The sequence below is a fragment of the Eublepharis macularius genome, chromosome 13 (genome assembly GCF_028583425.1).
Source record: "Eublepharis macularius isolate TG4126 chromosome 13, MPM_Emac_v1.0, whole genome shotgun sequence".
Taxonomy (NCBI): domain Eukaryota; kingdom Metazoa; phylum Chordata; class Lepidosauria; order Squamata; family Eublepharidae; genus Eublepharis; species Eublepharis macularius.
This window is the reverse complement of record NC_072802.1, coordinates 69,502,233-69,520,515: the sequence shown is the minus strand read 5'-3', so window position 1 is coordinate 69,520,515 and position 18,283 is coordinate 69,502,233. Positions and strand designations below refer to the sequence as shown.

The window sequence follows — 18,283 nt, the reverse complement described above, 5'->3', positions numbered from 1 at the left end:
GAGCTTTCATGAGCCACTGCTCAGTTCTTCAGATAGAAAAGAGCAAGAGTCCAGTAGCACCTATAAGACTAACAACATTTGTGGTAGGGTATGAGCTTTCATGAGCCACTGCTCAGTTCTTCAGATAGAAAAGAGCAAGAGTCCAGTAGCACCTATAAGACTAACAACATTTGTGGTAGGGTATGAGCTTTCATGATTCACAGCTTACTTCTTCAGACAGAAAAGAGCAAGAGTCCAGTAGCACCTATAAGACTAACAAAATCTGTGGTAGGGGATGAGCTTTTGTGAGCCACAGCTCACTTCTTCAGATATTCACTCTGTATCTGGAGAAGTGAGCTGTGACTCAAAAAAGCTCATACCCTACCACAATTTTTGTTAGTCTTACAGGTGCCACTGGACTCTTGCTCTTTGCTGCTCTTTGGACATTGACTGGCTCTACAGGCAGTCTGTAGACCCAGATGTGGTCCTCCCTGAGCCTGTTTGCAGGGAGGGCGGGATATAAATATGATAAAATAAATATATAAATAAGAGGCCCCTTGCCACTCCCTTTTCATTGGCCGTCTTTTTCTGGCCCCAATCCTCACGGCCACCCAGGAGGAGAGGCCACCCACGGCTCCTCTCCTGCCCCTGCTGACTTGCTCAAAGAGGCTGCAGGCAGCAACAGGAAAGAAGAGAAGCAGCAGGTCCCAGGGGCTCTTGGCGGGGGGCGGGTGGATAGCAGTGGGCTTGACAGCTGTGCTTTGGCAGGAAGGAGCCCTTTGATGCCGGGAGCTTTGGAGCAAACCCGTAGGTGCAGGGGCTATGCCAGAACAGAGGTGAACCTCTGCTTTTTTCTGGCACCGGTCCTTTTCCGCCACTCTGATGCAACTGGAGTTCTGGGGTGGATGGTGCTGTACTTTGCTACTCCGTTGCAAAGGTGGAAGAAAGGATGCTCCTCCTCTCAGGTATGGGTGAACCCAGCCACTGCTGTGGGATAATCAGAGTTGATGGATGAGTCACCAGGGACACCAGAAACCAATTAGAATGTCCTTCCTTCGTAGCATCCCAGTAGTATTTTCAAGTGCTGTCATGTTTGGACTCAAAATGTGTTAATTGTGTTGCTATTTGCAGACAGTTTGGTCTCAAGGACTCAAGACAAGCCCGAATTATATACAGGGCTTTTTTCTGGGGAAAGAGGTGGTGGAACTCAGTGGGTTGCCCTCAGAGAAAATGGTCACATGACTGGTGGCCCCACCCCCTAATCTCCAGACAGAGGGGAGTTTAGATTGCCCTCTGTCTGGAGATCAGGGGGCGGAGCCACCAGCCATGTGACCATTTTCAAGAGGTTCCGGAACTTCGTTCCCCCACGTTCCCCCTGAAAAAAAGCCCTGATTATATATACAAACATGTTCAGAATGGACTCACAAGGGTATCTTTGGTGTAGATTTGGAACAGGAGTCGTCCGAGACACCGTGATTATTACAAAGAGCAGATATCTGTACAATCTCTTCTTTGAAATGAAGGATACAAAATGTACTTCCGGATGGTTTAGGTACCGGCCCAGCAGCTAGGCAGCTGAAATTGGGCATGCGTGTAGTCCCCCAATTGCTAGAAACATCTGAAAATGCAAGAGAGTTTTCTCCCGACAATCACAGCATGAAGCTTGCCTTCTGACTGCGGCTGGAACTCGGGTGCAGAGCAAGCTGTGCTGTATACAAGGGGGCACGGGCATCCTGTTTCCCTACCCTTGAACGGCCCTCTGGGTGGGTGGGCGGGATTCGCTTTGGCAGCTGAGAGCATATAAACGTGCTTGCTGAAGGTAAGGTGTGTTTAGTACAGATGTAAAAAGAGATGCATTTGTTTTTCCGCTGGTGAGTAATGCACATGTACATGAATTACATCCTTTTTGGTCTCGGCATAGCCTGCCGGCTCATTTATTTTTAACTTTCTTCTCTCTCCTAGGACTGTGTGCAGTTAAATCAATATACGTTGAAAGATGAAATCGGAAAGGTGAATGTTTGGGTTTTCTATTCTCTGAAATTTGGACATGACTAGTTAGGCTTGGGAGAGCTGGAGATGAAGGCACATACCTGGGAGAGGTGAGGGAACAAAAGGGCAGCTAATGATCTGGCTTCTGGCCAGTGGTTTACACCACACCCGGAGCTGCTCAGGCCAACAATTGCTTCAGTTGTGCACCAAGACCACAAGAGGAGAAGAAGTGTGCCTCTGGGCAGCATTAACTTCCTGCTCCTCGAGATCTCTTCCCAGGGAAGAGTTCTTGGTGCAACTTGTTCTGTGGGATCAAGCACTGAGCCCTGAGCAGCTGTGCAAATGGGAGAGTTAGATAAAGCAGATCAGCTGAGCTCCCGGGCAGTTGCAGCGAGGGTGTCAGCTGGTTATTCCATGACTGAGAAAATCCATGTGGAAGCTGCCTACCCCATTTTCAATATATGAGAAATGTGTTCAAGACCCGGCCATTTATGTAAATATTACCTGTTCCGATAAAAGACAGCCCGAGTCATGATAGCTTCCCCCCTGTAAGCGCGCCAGTGACCACTTTAGATGGCATCCCATTTAAGAACGTGCCCCTCTTTGCTTAGTTATCCCCAGCCAGTAATTTATGTTTGTGTTTTCCTGCAGGGCTCTTACGGGGTTGTGAAGCTGGCCTACAACGAAGACGACAACACCTACTATGTGAGTTCATGTCAGATGCAGCAGAAAAGAGGGTTGGGAGTGGCAGGCTCTGAGTTTGGGTTATACCCATGACTTAGACTCCCTGGGTCATTCTCTACCTTGGGGTCAAACTAGAAAAGATGTGAGGGGTCCAGAAATCCTCAGGACTGGATTAAGGAACTTGGACATGAGAAAAAAGAGAGCTTTTCTTTTTAATAGAAAAAAGTCCAGTAGCATCTTTAAGACTAACCAATTTTACTGTAGCATAAGCTTTCGAGAATCACCGTTCTCTTCATCAGATGCATGGAGGGTAAGAAGAAACTGGTCAGATATATAGGTGGAGGGGGGAGTAGATGCAGTCAGTAGCTTCTGATAATGGGATCAGTTTGCTTCTCATAATGAAATCAGTTACTTCTGATAATGAGATAACCATTCTCTGGATCTTTCTTTCTAATATAGGGTAAGAGGAATTTTTTTGTCGCTGAGAAAATCAGAAGCCTTCTGTTTCTTTATATAGTTTTTAATTTTTTTCTTATGTATATTTTTCTCTTCTGTTTGTATGCTTTGTTACTGTTGTCTGCTAGCCAATTTTATTTGGCTAGTTTTTGAGTTACTGTATTTTTATGTTCTGAATTCTTTTTTTTGGTTTTTATTTTATAAAACTCTTAATAAAAAAAAGAAAAGATGCGAGGAGTCTGGTCTTCAGAGCACCCCAGTGTGTGTTTACTCCCCCCCATAAATAACAGCTGTGTAGTTCCCCAGTTTGAAAGAGGGCAGTGTGGTGAAGGGCATTTAACTCACCCTCCTCACCAGCTCCAGTTTCCCACCCTAATTAGGCCCCATAGAGTTGATACTTGCTCCTTTACTTGTTCAGGGAACATACAGCACGCCTCTGTCTTTGCCCCAATAGGACACACAGCAGCTCTGTGGAGCCTTGTCCAGTCAGGAGAACAGCACAGGCAGGGGCAGGCTAACTGGTTAGGAAAGTTCCTTGTGGCCTCCTGGCAGCCAGGAGCGATCCAGAACAATCCCCAAAGCGTAGGCAATGCTGTAGACATCATTTGCCTTTCACCTCCTCAGCGACTGAAGGTGTAAACTTACCGGCTGCCCCTTCCCATGCCACTGGCCAATAGATCCAGTCCAACTGGCACCTGGTTGGCAGGAGGCAATGCGCAAGGTTGTCCCCATCAGCATCACTGTGGCAGTCCAGGGCTCAGTAAAGCAGCCCCGTAGAGCGGCCTGTTCTGCTCAGCTCATTCCTGGACAGTTTTTATCACCCCGATCCTCCCCTGAGCAAAGGAGGGAAGGTTGAGTTCACTTTCTGCACCACAATCCAAATTGGGCTCCTGCATGAGGCAGGCCACAGCATGGTGAGAGTCAGTTTGGGGTAGTGGTTAAGAGCGGCAGGACTCTAATCTGGAGAGCCGGGTTTGATTCCCCGCTGCTCGCTTGAAGCCAGCTGGGTGACCTTGGGTCTGTCACAGCTCTTTCAGAGCTCTCTCAGCCCTACCCACCTCACAGGGTGATTGTTGTGACGATAATAATGCACTTTGTATACCGCTCTTGAGTGTGGCATTAAGTTGTCCTGAAGTGTAGTATAGAAATCGAATGTTAATGTTATGGTCTCTTATAAGTTCAGCAGCCAGGTAGGTCCATACAAAAATCGGGAAATCTCTGTTTATTCTCAATTGAATGAATAGTCTGCAGAGGGCTGGTTAAACTTAGGCCGTTTTCATGTCTTTACATCGCACAAAACTCACATAACGAGGGTGTCTTCATGGCGTGATTTCTGACATCATCATGCCACAAAAACAGAATCGTGACAGGGTGAGGTCAGAAATTGCGCCATGAAGACACCCTCGTTCCATGAGTTTTGCATGATGTTGTAAAGATGTGTGAAAACAGCCTTTCTCTTTTTTATAATATATTTTTATTTTTAAAAACATAATAAAAAGGATACAGAAAGGAAGAAGGGCTTATATAAAATAGTTGTATAAATCAGAAAAAGTTATATATAACAGAATATATAAACCACAAAGTATTTCTCCCACCATCCCTTTTGTCAATTTTTTTTTTCCTAACAACACTTTTTGTGAAATATGGGGATACTTGCTTATATTCAACATGTTCATCCCATGCATGGGTTAAGTAAATCTACCATAGCCATACAAAAATGTCAAAAGTTTCACACAATAGAATAATAATAAAGGTTAATAAAATTCGTATTTTAAACTAGCCTTACATATTAAAATATCGCACTCATATTAGAAGATCATGTACAAAAATCAAAACGAAAGTCCGCAAATTCCAGCTGATCAAGATGTCTTCAAGAGTTGGTCAGGAAGTTTTAAAGCCAGTGAAATAAATTTTGCTGCCACTTCTGCCGTTCTCTTACCAAACGCTGAAAGAAGAGTTAACAGATGGTAGCTCTTAGAGAGGTCATTGAGGTAACCTCGTCCCAGATGGGACTTGCTTACACGGAACATTATCATATTACATTAGCTGATTGTTTATAAACCATTTTCATATTCCAGATTTCTTCTTTCCTGGAAGCTAAGATGATATGTGAGGTCTCCCACCCAGGTTCTGATCAGACCCAGACCTCTTAGGGTCCCATGTTCCCTAATCCAACCCGCTCCTAAAATTACCTCAGGTAGTTTCCAAAAGAAGTAGAAGCAAAAAAGGTGGGGGGGACTTCCTCAACCTATACCACAAACCAGAGAAGGAAGGAAGTGTGCCACAACCAACCGTAATATGCAGTAATATTGTGAAAATTCAGAATTAGTACATGTTCGTACAGAGAAATCCCTTTACAACAATAAATTGCAATTTTATACAATTTTCCACTTGGACAACTATCCACAATATGTAAGGCCACCCCGCCTATCCATCGCTTCGTGTCAATTTCACTATTGGCTTCGCCTTCCTTCTTGGCGTCGTGATTGCATGACTCCGGGGTCCAAAAGTGACGACTCCCTAGCTGACTTACCAGCAGCTTGGAACAATACAACATATATATTACGGGACACTATATCTCTCTTTGTATATAGATCTTTGAATTGTTGTACCTCCATTGCCTTACTTGTTGAAACGGGAACCACTTCTGATATATCCTGCCTCGACACTAGGAGGTTTCCTCACATGGAGAGCAGGTAGCCTCTGCATATAAGTGGAGTGGAGTGGACTTTGGTAAGGGGCCAGTGTGGAGTCAGGGATCCCAGTCATCCAGGGACGAGGAAGGTATGGCGGTGGGACTAGGTGCTATAAGGCAGCCGTCCCCAACCTTTTTGGCACCAGGGACCGGTTTCATGGAAGACAATTTTTCCATGGACCGGGGATGGGTGGGAGGAGAGATGGGTGACCGCACCTCACCTGCGCCTCGCCTGGCCAGCCCTGCACTTTACATTAGAAATATCACCTCGCCTGGCTGGCTGACTCCCATCATGCCTCTGGGTCTCTTCTCCCACTCCCAGCCAGCACACGCGCAGTTGCTGCCTCGTGCTGTGGTCGGTGTGGCTGTGGTTGTGCTGTGGTCAGCTGGCCAGGCGAGGTGATATTTCTAATGAAAAGTGCAGGGCCAGCCAGACGAGGCATGGCTGCCCCTCCCAAGATGGTGACCGCCTACCTTGCCTTCTCCCTGGGGCCAGCTCTGCACTCGCCCGTCACTCACCTCCTCTGCGGTCCAGTTGCTAACAGGCCATGGACCGGAACCAGTCCACGGCCTGGGGGTTGCGGACCCTTGCTGTAAGGGAAGGACATGGAGATACAGGTCAGTTCGGTGCCCTTCCTACCTTCATCCCATCCCGAGATACGTTGGTAGTGGGGCTAGGAGGATGCCCCTCCCCAACACTGATGTTGTGTAATGCCAGGTCCATTAATAATAAGACCTATATGCTGCAGGACTATTTTGTGGCAAGTAAGGTGGACCTGGTATGCATGACCGAAACTTGGGTGGGGGGAGACGAAACAGTCGCTCCGAATGAGCTATCCCCTCCAGGCTTCTCGGTCCTTCGTCAGTCCCGCGTTGGTGGCTGGAGGGTGGGGGTGGGAGGATACGCACTCGGGAGTCTTTCTCCTTTAGGCTGCTTCCTGCACCAAAGATCGCTGGCATTGGTTGTATAGGCCTGGTGTGGGGTGCTATGGAGAGTTTGGCTATCTGTCTGGTAGGGTACAAACTTTTGGGAGTCACAGATATCTGAAGGGAGCTGTGACTCACAAAAGCTCATACCCTACCACAAATTTTGTTAGTCTTATAGGTTCTACTGGACTCTTGCTCTTTTCTATCTGAAGAAGGGAGCTGTGACTCACAAAAGCTCATACCCTACCACAAATGTTGTTAGTCTTATAGGTGCTACTGGACTCTTGCTCTTTTCTGTATGAAGAAGTGAGCTGTGACTCATGAAAGCTCATACCCTACTACAAATGTTAGTCTTATAGGTGCTACTGGACTCTTGCTCTTTTCGACTGCTACAGACAGACTAACATGGCTACCCATCTTGCTTTAAAAGAAACCGTCTTTGATCTGGTTCAAAGGGGGAACTGTGGGGTGGCTACAGGCGGAGTGTCCACCCACACTTGCTATGGGGGGGATTGGACCTAAGCAGAGCAAAGAATTGGTATGTGCAGTGTGGGGAGACCCATTCCCACCCCATGTGCTGCTGTTGCCATAGCAGAGGCACATTTTCATAACTCTGTGCCCATGCAACCTTTATTGTTCTTTTTGAGACACACTTCTAAATGTTCTATACTTGCAAAATCGGGCTGCTTTCCCCTTCCTCAGCATAAAATGCAGGCCTCTCACATCAGCTAAAACTGATTTATATTTAGTATTTACAGAGATGTAGTTTTACTGAGCAACAAGCTACATTTGGTGACCGTTTTGCAGAGTACAGGCAAACCCAAATTTTATAGTGAGCCTCCAATCCCAGATCACGCTCTTCCCCCTCCTCCTCCCTCCTGGCTTGTGTCCCACTTGCAAGAAAGTTGAAACCCCTTTTGGGGTCCTCCTGACCCACAGTTTGAGAACCTCAGGCTTAGGGCTTGATAAGTTAAATACCAGTGCTCTGAGTTGCACCTGAGAGTAGTTAATCCCATAGAACCCCCCTGCCACGTTCTGGTCTTTTTGCAGCCTCCAGTAATATGTACCGCAGGAGTCTAATCTGCTTCTTACCAAAGCGTGTGTTCCCCCCTGCCTTTCAAGAACATGCATCACTCTCCTGTTGTGACGCATCTTGGCTCTCCTCTCCAGCGGCTCCAGCGAGGAAGGTTTTGCAAACCCAGAGGCAAATAGGACTGATGTATTGTCGAAGGCTTTCACGGCTGGAGAACGATGATTGTTGTGGGTTTTCTGGGCTGTATTGCCGTGGTCTTGGCATTGTAATTTCTGACATTTCGCCAGCAGCTGTGGCTGGCATCTTCAGAGGTGTAGCACCAAAAGACAGAGATCTCTCAGTGTCACAGTGACACTGAGAGATCTCTGTCTTTTGGTGCTACACCTCTGAAGATGCCAGCCACAGCTGCTGGCGAAACGTCAGGAACTACAATGCCAAGACCACGGCAATACAGCCCGGAAAACCCACAACAACCAAATAGGACTGAGCTGCTTGAGGGAGAACATTGCCAAAACCTCTCTTCCTTTCCATACTGATCCAGATGATATTAAAGCTCTTTGCCTGCTTCAGGAGTTGGTCGGGGAGGTGGGGGGGCGCTATTCCTGAGGTTGGCCTTTGCTCGTGTGAAACTGAAGCCTCTCTTCCAATGTAGCCACTGTGCTTTTCAATCTGAATGACGCAGGCAGGCCTCCTCTTCTCTTGCCTCCTACATGCAGGCTGTTTGCAATATTTTTCCCTCTTAAGCAAAAAGGGGGTTCTGATCCCCCTGTTCTTTCAGTGCCCAAATCTTAGAACTGCATTAATTTGTCTTCCAGGCAATGAAAGTACTTTCCAAAAAGAAGCTGATGAGACAAGCAGGGTTTCCACGTAAGTGAGAAGCAGAGAAAGATGCTATCAAAATGCCGGTGTTGACCTGCTGTAAGGCCTTGGGATGGGGTGAGCAACGCAGTGCACGAAATGAAATGAAATGAAATGAATGAATGGCGGATGAATTTGTGAAGTGGCTGAGAAGCTGCATGTTCAGATGGGTGTGGGGAAATGCGCCTCTTTTGTGTTTGCACTCAGCTGGGAGACCTGCATCCCCCCCTTTGAGGGTTTGCTGAGGTTGGTGTTCGTAGAAGGGCGCCCCCCGTGTCTACAACCTGAACCTTCTTCACAAGCAGCTTTGGATCACCTCCAGACCGGCAAGCACCCGTCCGACTCCTCCTTGTGTGTCTCAAACAGGCCGCCCACCCCCTCGCGGTGCCAAGCCCCCCATGGAAGGCTTCTGCCAACCAAAAGGGCCCATTGAGCAGGTGTACCAAGAGATCGCCATCTTGAAAAAGCTCGACCACCCGAATGTAGTGAAGCTAGTGGAGGTGAGACTTTGGAGTAGGGGCCAAGCTGGGATGTGTTCTGGGGATTGGGATGGCGATGTTTATTTTTATTTATTTATATTTATTTATTTATTTATTTATGTCATTTATTATAGTCTACCTTTCTCATTAAGACTCAAGGTAGATTACACAGTTTGAGATCAGTACAGTCAATATCAGGAACATTTCCATAAACAATGCAATATAGATACAAGTTCACAAAGATATAGCGTTAGCAGGAATCCAGTACAACATAGTGGTGAAGTCTATGGTCCTTAACTCATTAGCAAATCGCCTGAGACCCCCCTCCCTACCATACAGCCCTCCTGTCTGAGTAAAAAGCCTTTTGAATAATTCTGTTTTGCATCGTTTGCAGAAAGCCGGGAGAGTGGGGGCTCTCCTGACCTCCTCGGGTAGGCCATTCCACAGGGTGGGAACCACCACAGAAAGCCCGTGTACAGGCTGCTGTTGATTTTGCACATGTGCAGGCTGGCACCTGCGGGAGACCCTGTTCGGAAGAGCGAAGCTGCTGTGGAGGAACATGGGGTCATGGCTTGGGGCCTGTCCGCCCCGTTCAATGCTTTTGGGGAATTGTTTTTTGTTTCCTACTTCCCCCAGCATTGTGGTGCATTCGTGTACCTCCAGCACTCCCCCAACTTTTCTCCGATCCTTCTCAAACCTGCTTTGCTCCGAAGTGTTGGGACTGATCTCAGTAAACCTGGATCGCTGCTGTATGTGTGGGAAGATTTGGATTTTCCAGTCCACATTGCAGTCATTTCCCTTGACCCTGCTCCCTACAGCCGTTTTCTCCCCCTGCCACCGGTGGGCTTTTTATTTTTTAAAAAGCCAACATGGTTATATTGATACACCATTGTACCAATAGGTGTAACAGCCTGCACATTTTGCTTTTTAAAATGTATGTCTCTAGCCCTGTCCTTTGCAGAGATGTAAGGGAAAAGGCGTATCTTTGCAACCAAACTAGAAGCGTAATTTTTTCAATGGAAGCTGGGAATTCTGCTACGCCTGTAATTACAATAGTATAATGATAGTCTGAGGAGCCCTGAGGCGCAGAGTGGTAAGCTGCAGTATTGCAGCCCAAGCTCTGCTCACGACCTGAGTTCGATCCTGGCGGAAGTCGGGTTCAGATAGCCAGCTCAAGGTTGACTCAGCCTTCCATCCTTCCAGGGTCGGTAAAATGAGTACCCAGTTTCCTGGGGGTAAAGTGTAGATGACTGGGGAAGGCAATGGCAAACCACCCTGTAAAAAGTCTGTCAAGAAAATGTTGTGATGCGATGTCCCCCTATGGGTCAGTAATGACTCAGTGCTTGCACAGGGAACTACCTTTACCTTACCTAATGATAGTCTAGTCTACTCTGCTGGCCCAAAGGAGAGTGGTGTATGCTGCTGGAGACCGGGAGAGGTAAATTGCGGGGAAACCTGCCATGTGGAAACCCCGTTCTGCTGCACTTGATGGGGAAACAATAAAATCCTTTCCCAGTGTGAAAAACCACCATTGTTAGTTCTCCAAAGATGGCTGTATGTTTACTCAGTGAAAGAGGGCAGGAGATCAAATGGGAGACTGGTGATTTCTATCCGTGGGCTGATTTGGCAGCAGGGTTAAGAGAATGTGCACTATCCCACACTGTCCTTGGATCAAATCTTGCCTTAGGAAAGCCAACTCTGTCTTTCCATCTCAGCCTCCCCATCTGAAATATGGGGGTGGGGGTGGGGAAATGCCTGCCTGCCTCACAAGGCTTTTGTAAGAATTGCAGCAAGAGCATCTGTGAAAGACTTAGTAAAGAGTCCAGTAGAACCCTTAAGACTAACCAACTTCATTGTAGCATAAGCTTTTGAGAACTGTGGTTCTCAAAAGCTTATGCACACAACTGTTGTTGTGTTGTGCGTGCATCTGACGAAGGGAACTGTGGTTCTTGAAAGCTTACGCTACAAGAAAGTTGGTTAGTCTTAAAGGTGCTACTGGACTCTTTACTATTTTGCAGCTATAGACTAACACGGCTAACTCCTCTGGATCTGTGAAACACTTGAAAGCAATGAAAAAGTATTGTTGTTTATTATACAAAAGGGAGGGAGGGTTTATGCCTAGAAACCACCAAGCAGCTGGTGTGTGGGATGGACGTAACAGCGATCAGAAGACTCAATGTGTTTAAAGTATTACTGGTCCCTGGCAATATATTGCAAGGGTTCCTGGGGACCGAGGGGTTGCCTCCTGAGCAGCTCCCCAGAAGTGGAGGCCAGGCTCCACATGGGGGTTGGGGCAGGATGTGCCCCCAGCAAAAAGCAAGAGACACAAAGTCTCTTTTCGCCCAAAGATCCTCTCCTAGACTCTGCTTGCATGCTTTAAAACAGATCTGCAGCCATGAGACCTAGAAGCTTGACTTTCTAGCCGCAAAGAAATGGAGATTCTCAGAAATTCAAGTTGTGCTCAAGATTCTCCTGCCTCTGAATGACTGGACATCAGGAACCCTGGTGGTATTGGAGTAAAACAACATTCTGAAGTGTGTTTGCTTCCAGCATCTGGATGCGCATGACTGTTGTTGTGTTGCGCTCTTTGCATCTCTGGAGCCACTTTTAATTTTCCCTTGTCTGTTACATCGACAGGTGCTAGATGACCCCAGCGAAGATCATCTGTACATGGGTAAACAACCTCCTCTTCCCACCTACCTTTGCATGTTCAATCCCCACCCCAAAGAGGCCATTCTGGCAACGTAATTGTTTCCCTTCCCGTTAGTTTGTGAGAGCTCTCCAGCCAACATCTTCAGCCAGTACAAGTTTGCCTAAAGGTGTTCTTTCAAGTTGAGGGTCGGGTGGTGGAGAGGGCCTAACTTCCATTTGCGTGACTGTGGTCTGCCTGCTGGAGTAAGGCTCAGACACATGACAGGCTGTTTCTTAAAACTTACTACAAACCATCTCCAGTAAGGGCTGTCTCTAACATGCAGCAAGATGAGGCAGCGGCCTTAGCAGGCAGCGAGAAATGTGGGAGAGTTGGTGTGTTGGCAGTGACAAAAGTTGGCGCCCGCAGGCCACCCCTGTGGAAAACCACTGTTTCCCACTTCAGCTGGTCTCCTACAGCTCTTGGGGGCGGTGGGATGTGTTTTAAGCTGCCCTGTTAGCCAGTGAAGGGCAGGCTTTGGCGGGCCCCGCACCTGGATTGTATGTGCAATAGAGGTGGGCACGGACCGGGAAAAACCCACAGGCCATGGGTCCATGGCCTTTCACGGACCACAAACTTTTTATGGTCCAGCACCGGTTTGCGAACCCACTGGTTCATCAGTCAGGGCTGGCACCAGGAGCACTTTAACCTCCCTTGCTCCAGCTGACTGACGGGCCCATCAGTCAGCTGGAGCAAGGAGGGATTTAAATGTTAAAGCACTTGCGCAGCAGGGAAACAGCCCTTCCCAGGCTTCAGCTGGCCTGCAGAGGGGGGATCTCTCCTCTGTGGGCCAGCTGGCCTTTAAAGGGCCCTTTCCCCACCACGCAAGCTTGCCAGCGGTGCCAGAAGACTTTAACAGACCACGGACCAACAGACTAGCGAAAATGTATTGTTGAAGGCTTTCATGGCCAGAGAACGATGGTTGTTGTGGATTTTCCAGGCTGTATAGCCGTGGTCTTGGCGTTGTAGTTCCTGACGTTTCGCCAGCAGCTGTGACTGGTGAAACGTCAGGAACTACAATGCCAAGACCACGGCTATACAGCCCGGAAAATCCACAACAACCGTCAGACTAGCGAAAAGTCCATTGGCCCGTGGAAACTTGGCCTCCCACGACCCGTCAGTTCGCAAACGCCAAACCGTGCAAAATTTTGGTCCGTTTTCCGGTCCGTGCCCACCTCTAGTGTGAAACCCAGAATATCCCCCTCCACCCGCAGATGATCCTTTGCAACACAAAGCAGTTCCACGGTGGAAATTCAGCCATTGCGGAAACATTGCTGCTCTGCCATCTCTGGGAAATTTTAGTCTGTTGTTTTTAATTGTATGTTTTGTTGTGTGATGATTTTTCATGTTGTGTTAACTTCTTCAAGGACTTTTAATATAAAAACAGTATAGAGACTAGATAATTTTTTTTAATGAAACATGAAATGTAACTGATCAATTGATCTATCTGTTTGAAAGACAAGCGATTAGAGTATTAAAGATTTCTTAGTTAACAGGATATCGTTTATTTGGAATGTCTTTAAGTTGTGAATTTATATAAATACATATATTTGCAATTGGCGTATAACTCTGAAGAAGGCAACCGTTTGGAACATAGGCAGTCTGATCATTTTAGGTGGTAAAATATACACTTTGTTTTTTCAACTGCAAATCCCAGCCCCCCCCTTCCCCCTAAGTCTTGCGTGGGACTTGCTCAGGTAAGCCTGGCCGTGGGTGCCGGTGGGCCAGTCGGTTTGGCATTCTGCCTGCACATGTGGCCGATTCCAGATGGCAGAGAAACCAAAATAGATCTTGGAGTGCATTTCCATATTTATATCTCCTCCTTGCACCATCTGGTGTTTGTTTCAAGTTAGTCTTGAAACTGAAGACCTGATATAAATTAACTTTTTTTTTAAAAGCATAACATAATTTGAACCATGCTAGGCACAAGGAGGTGGGTCCAGCTGGTACTGGAAGAGAATCCTACTGATGTTTTTATTTCTTCCTTCTCTTCCAGTGACTGGCTGGGTGACCCCTTGGAACTTTGTTAGCCCCTGATCTTACTCTGTTTCCCTAACTAAGACCAAGCACTGACTCTGTGGTTGAGCACGGCTTTTGAAGCCAGGGCTTCGGGCTCGAAGTCTAACTTGTAACTCACTTGGTTGCAGGTTGTCTCTTGGCAGCAGTTTCCAGCAAAAGCTAGCTTCTTTCTAACTGTCCCACTTTCCCAATTCGAACAAAAGATCCCTCTTACTAAGAATGTTCTAAATGCTCCTGCAAAGCTCAGGGTGACTTGCTGGGAGGCTTCCTTGCAGACCCGTGTCCAGAGATGGCCCAAATGGAGATCTACTCAGCTTCAACAGTGTAACTCCATCTTTTTGCCTTTGGACCATGTTGGGTATTTTCGATATGCATAGATCCAGAGGAGTTAGCCGTGTTAGTCTGTAGTAGCAAAATAGAAAAGAGTCCAGTAGCACCTTTAAGACTAACCCACTTTACTGTAGCATAAGCTTTCGAGAATCACAGTTCTCTTCGTCAGATGCATTAGTCCGCTTTCAAGAACCACAGCTCTTTGTCAGATGCATTAGTCAGCTTTCAAGAACCACAGCTCTCTTTGTCAGATGAAACTTTATTGTAGCATAAGCTTTCGAGAACCACAGCTCTCTTTGTCAGATGCATTAGTCAGCTTTCAAGAACCACAGCTCTCTTTGTCAGATGCAACTTTATTGTAGCATAAGCTTTTGAGAACCACAGCTCTCTTTGTCAGATGCAACTTTATTGTAGCATAAGCTTTCGAGAACCACAGCTCTCTTTGTCAGATGCATTAGTCAGCTTTCAAGAACCACAGCTCTCTTTGTCAGATGCAACTTTATTGTAGCATAAGCTTTTGAGAACCACAGCTCTCTTTGTCAGATGCATCTGATGATGCATCTGACGAAGAGAACTGTGATTCTCAAAAGCTTATGCTACAGTAAAGTTGGTTAGTCTCAAAGGTTCTACTGGACTCTTTTAGATATGAATGGCATTCATGGGTCAGTCCCCTTCCATTTTACCCTCACAACAACCTTGAGAAGTAGGTTAGCTTGCTAGAGAGTGATTGGCCTAAGGTTACATCCCGTGAGCTTCATTGCAGAATGGGGATTTCAGTATCTACGTTACTGCTGTGGCTGTCGTGTGAGAGATGAAAGAGGCTAAGGAGTTAAGCATTTTTTTTAATAGATCGCTTTCTTTGGACAAGTTCTGAATCACCTCTTTCTTTGTTTTTCAGTATTTGAACTTATGAAAAAAGGGTAAGATTTACCATTAATTGTTGTTGTTATTGCTTTTCACTGTTTATTGATTTCTACAGGGCTGTTAATGAAGATGGGAAAATACAGCTGAGGGTGGGACCTGGCCCAAAGATGCTGCAACCTAAAATTTATCCCCTGTTGGTTAGGACAACATGAGCAAGTCTCTCTTTTGTTCTTTCATTTCTGCTGTTCCACACCCATGTCTGTGTAAGCACCTCCCTCTTCTCAAATTCTCCTCTGTCCCCAACCACTGTAGCCAGAGCTCTGTACTCCAGAGAAATTTAAAACAGATAAGCAACCGAGCAAATAAGATTCTGCAATAAGGTGACCTAAATTCTGTTGTTAAATTAAACCTTCATGAAACAGAATCTGCATCATTCAGTGCTGGTTTGTTTGTTTTACTTCATTTATACCCTGCCTTTCTCCCCAACGGGGACCAAAAATGGCTTACATCATTCTCTTCCTCCTTCATTTTATCCTCACAACAACCCTATGGGGTAGGATGGGCTGGGATGGTGTGACTGGCCAAAGGATACCCACCAATCTTCCATGGCAGAGTGGGGAATTGAGTCTGGATCTACCAGAACCTAGTCCTATAGCAGCAGCAGCAGCATCCATTTTACGCCGATATCTGGTTGATACTTAGGTCTCCAGTGGCAACTTGTATCAGCTTAGCAAGGCCAATCAATAATAACATGTGACCGCTGCTTATTATTGATTAAGTTTCAGATAATTCGAATAACAACAACAACATTTGATTTATATATTGCCCTTCAGGGCAGCTTAACGCCCACTCAGAGTGGTTTACAAAGTATGTTGTTATTATCCCCACAACAATCACCCTGTGACGTGGGTGGGGTTGAGAGAGCTCTGAGAGAGCTGCAGCTGACCCAGGATCACCCAACTGGCCTCAAGCGGAGGAGTGGGGAATCAAACCTGGCTCTCCAGATTAGAGTCCCGCGCTATTAACCACTACACCAAACTGGCTTTTGAAAGCCCCAACAAATTTAAGCTCGAAGTGCCTAGCAGATTGCCGCCATCACTATCAGCAGGGCAGATTTGCGATATTTTGTTGCCCCAAGCCAGGTTTGCCCAACTGCTCATAGGCTGCAGTGCCTTGGCTTGGATCTGGCTGGCAGGGCGAAGACTCAAGAGGTGATACCAGCCCTTCTGGTGCCACTGATGGCTGGGCGCATGTGCTTCTTTGTACTGATGACCAACCTGTGTAGAAGCAACCCTGGATCCAAGATAGCGCGGTCCCTCTCAGCTGCAGGAGCCTGGAGGGTGGGCTTTTTCAGCTGCCTGTCCTTGACTGTAGATCCAGAGGAGTTAGCCAGGTTAGTCTGTAGTAGCAAAATAGTAAAGAGTCCAGTAGCACCTTTAAGACAGACCAACTTTATTGTAGCATAAGCTTTCGAGAGCCACAGCATTGCATCTGACGAAGAGAGCTGTGGCTCTCGAAAGCTTATGCTGCAATAAAGTTGGTTCGTCTTAAAGGTGCTACTGGACTCTTTACTATTTTGTCCTTGACTGTGAATTCACCCCCCACTCCAGAAGTGCAGCAGAAACCTTTTGCACTACCAGGGCGATCAGCAGAGCAGCCTGTTCTGAGAGGTGCCTTGGGAACCCTGGGTGAGTTTGGCTCCCCTTGCGGCGCTGAAGGCTTCCAAGGGGCTGCTCTGCTTCAGGTGCTTCTTTGCCTGTTGGCTGCTGGTTTATCGATGATGTTTTAAGACGGGGTTGTGCTTTATTTGCTCTTGTAATGGATCTTACTTCTCGATATTGATGGATTTTTATTACCGCTTCTCTTTATTATGACGGATGTTTCAGATCAGTTTACTTTTATTATCGTAAGCTGTTTTAGGTGTTCTTTGACTGGAAAGACAGGGAATAACGCTCTCTAGAGGACTAAGGCAGCATAATCTGTCATATTTTTATCCCACCCTTCCTCCAAGCAAGCAAGGGTGATTTACAGGGTTCTCTGCTCCTGCATTTTATTTCCACAACAATCCTGTGAGGCAGATTAGGCTGAGAGAGAGAGAGAACATGGCTGGCCCAAGTTCACCCACTGAACTCAGTGACAGAGATTGGAACCCAGGTCTCCTCAGACCCAGTCTAACTCATACTGCCACACACACTGATCAGCATACGTTTCCTCTTTATTTTATTTATTTACGTCATTCGTCCCCCATTGGCCTCCCCAATGGTGACGCAAAGCAGTTTGCAACATTCTATTCTCTATTTTATCCTCACAACAACCCTTTGAGGTAGGTTAGGCTGAGAGTGTATGACTGGCCCAGCATCAGCCAGCAAGTTTCCATAGCAGAGTGGGGATTCAAACCTGGGCCTCCTGGATCCTATCAGACGTTCTAACCACTATACAAGACTGGCTCTCCAGAGTAATTTATTTTGCTGCTGCAGAAACAAATGCTAGGGTGTTGAACTATGAAAATCTTTCATCGTTCCTCCATCCCCACCCCATCTTTGCTGCTCAAGCCTACGTGCCTCTCTCTGCTAATTTAAGTGCTGGAAGTGTGTAAGGCACTTCCTCAAACTAGGGATTCTGATAAATGGAACATAGTTGCCTTGCTCTCAGAGCCAAACTACAAGTGACGCCTGACACAGGTTGGACACTTGCCAGCTTCCCTCAAGTTTTTTTTTTTTTAAAAATTTATTGGAATTAGAAATATTTTGTCATTTATAACAATCAAATTACTTTAATATTCCAGTTCTAACCCCCTCCCTTCCCCCCCCGTTTGTTGACTTCCAACAGTTTTCCAACCCTTTGTCTATTCTTCCCCTACTCATTTCAACTTATTTTGTCAATTAAACATATACTTTCACACTCTTCTAAGCTAGTCTATTATAACACAGTGCTAAGTCAATTTCCCTTCACTTATCAACTAACTAATACATTCCTGGCATGTTATTCAATAGTAATAATACTGGTAATATTCTCAATATCCTGTACTCTAACTTATTCATTCTAATGTCATCAATATGGGACAAACAATTTATCCCTCCCTATACATAACTTGAGTACTCGTAAGTGATGAATACATTTATAAGTCAACCAATTTAACTTATACTCTATATGTTACTCTTTACTTCCTCTTATATCTCTTATCTTTGTAACATAAAGTCAATCAATTTGACTCGTATTCTACACATTTCTAAATATACCTATAAACACAATATACATTCGACATAAGTCAATCAATTTGA

General features: G+C 46.3%; 1 protein-coding gene across 5 annotated transcripts in view; it reads left to right on the top strand.

The window, feature by feature from the left end:
- Positions 1 to 18,283, top strand: part of CAMKK2 (calcium/calmodulin dependent protein kinase kinase 2) — a 57,815-nt gene that overhangs the window by 25,070 nt on the left and 14,462 nt on the right. For all 5 annotated transcript variants that reach the window (XM_054995918.1, XM_054995919.1, XM_054995920.1 and 2 more), the window contains exons 3-8: positions 1,942 to 1,989; positions 2,620 to 2,673; positions 8,579 to 8,630; positions 8,988 to 9,121; positions 11,738 to 11,774; positions 15,037 to 15,058. In XM_054995918.1, the coding sequence (XP_054851893.1) occupies positions 1,942 to 1,989; positions 2,620 to 2,673; positions 8,579 to 8,630; positions 8,988 to 9,121; positions 11,738 to 11,774; positions 15,037 to 15,058 (347 nt within the window). The remainder of the gene's footprint in view (positions 1 to 1,941; positions 1,990 to 2,619; positions 2,674 to 8,578; positions 8,631 to 8,987; positions 9,122 to 11,737; positions 11,775 to 15,036; positions 15,059 to 18,283) is intronic.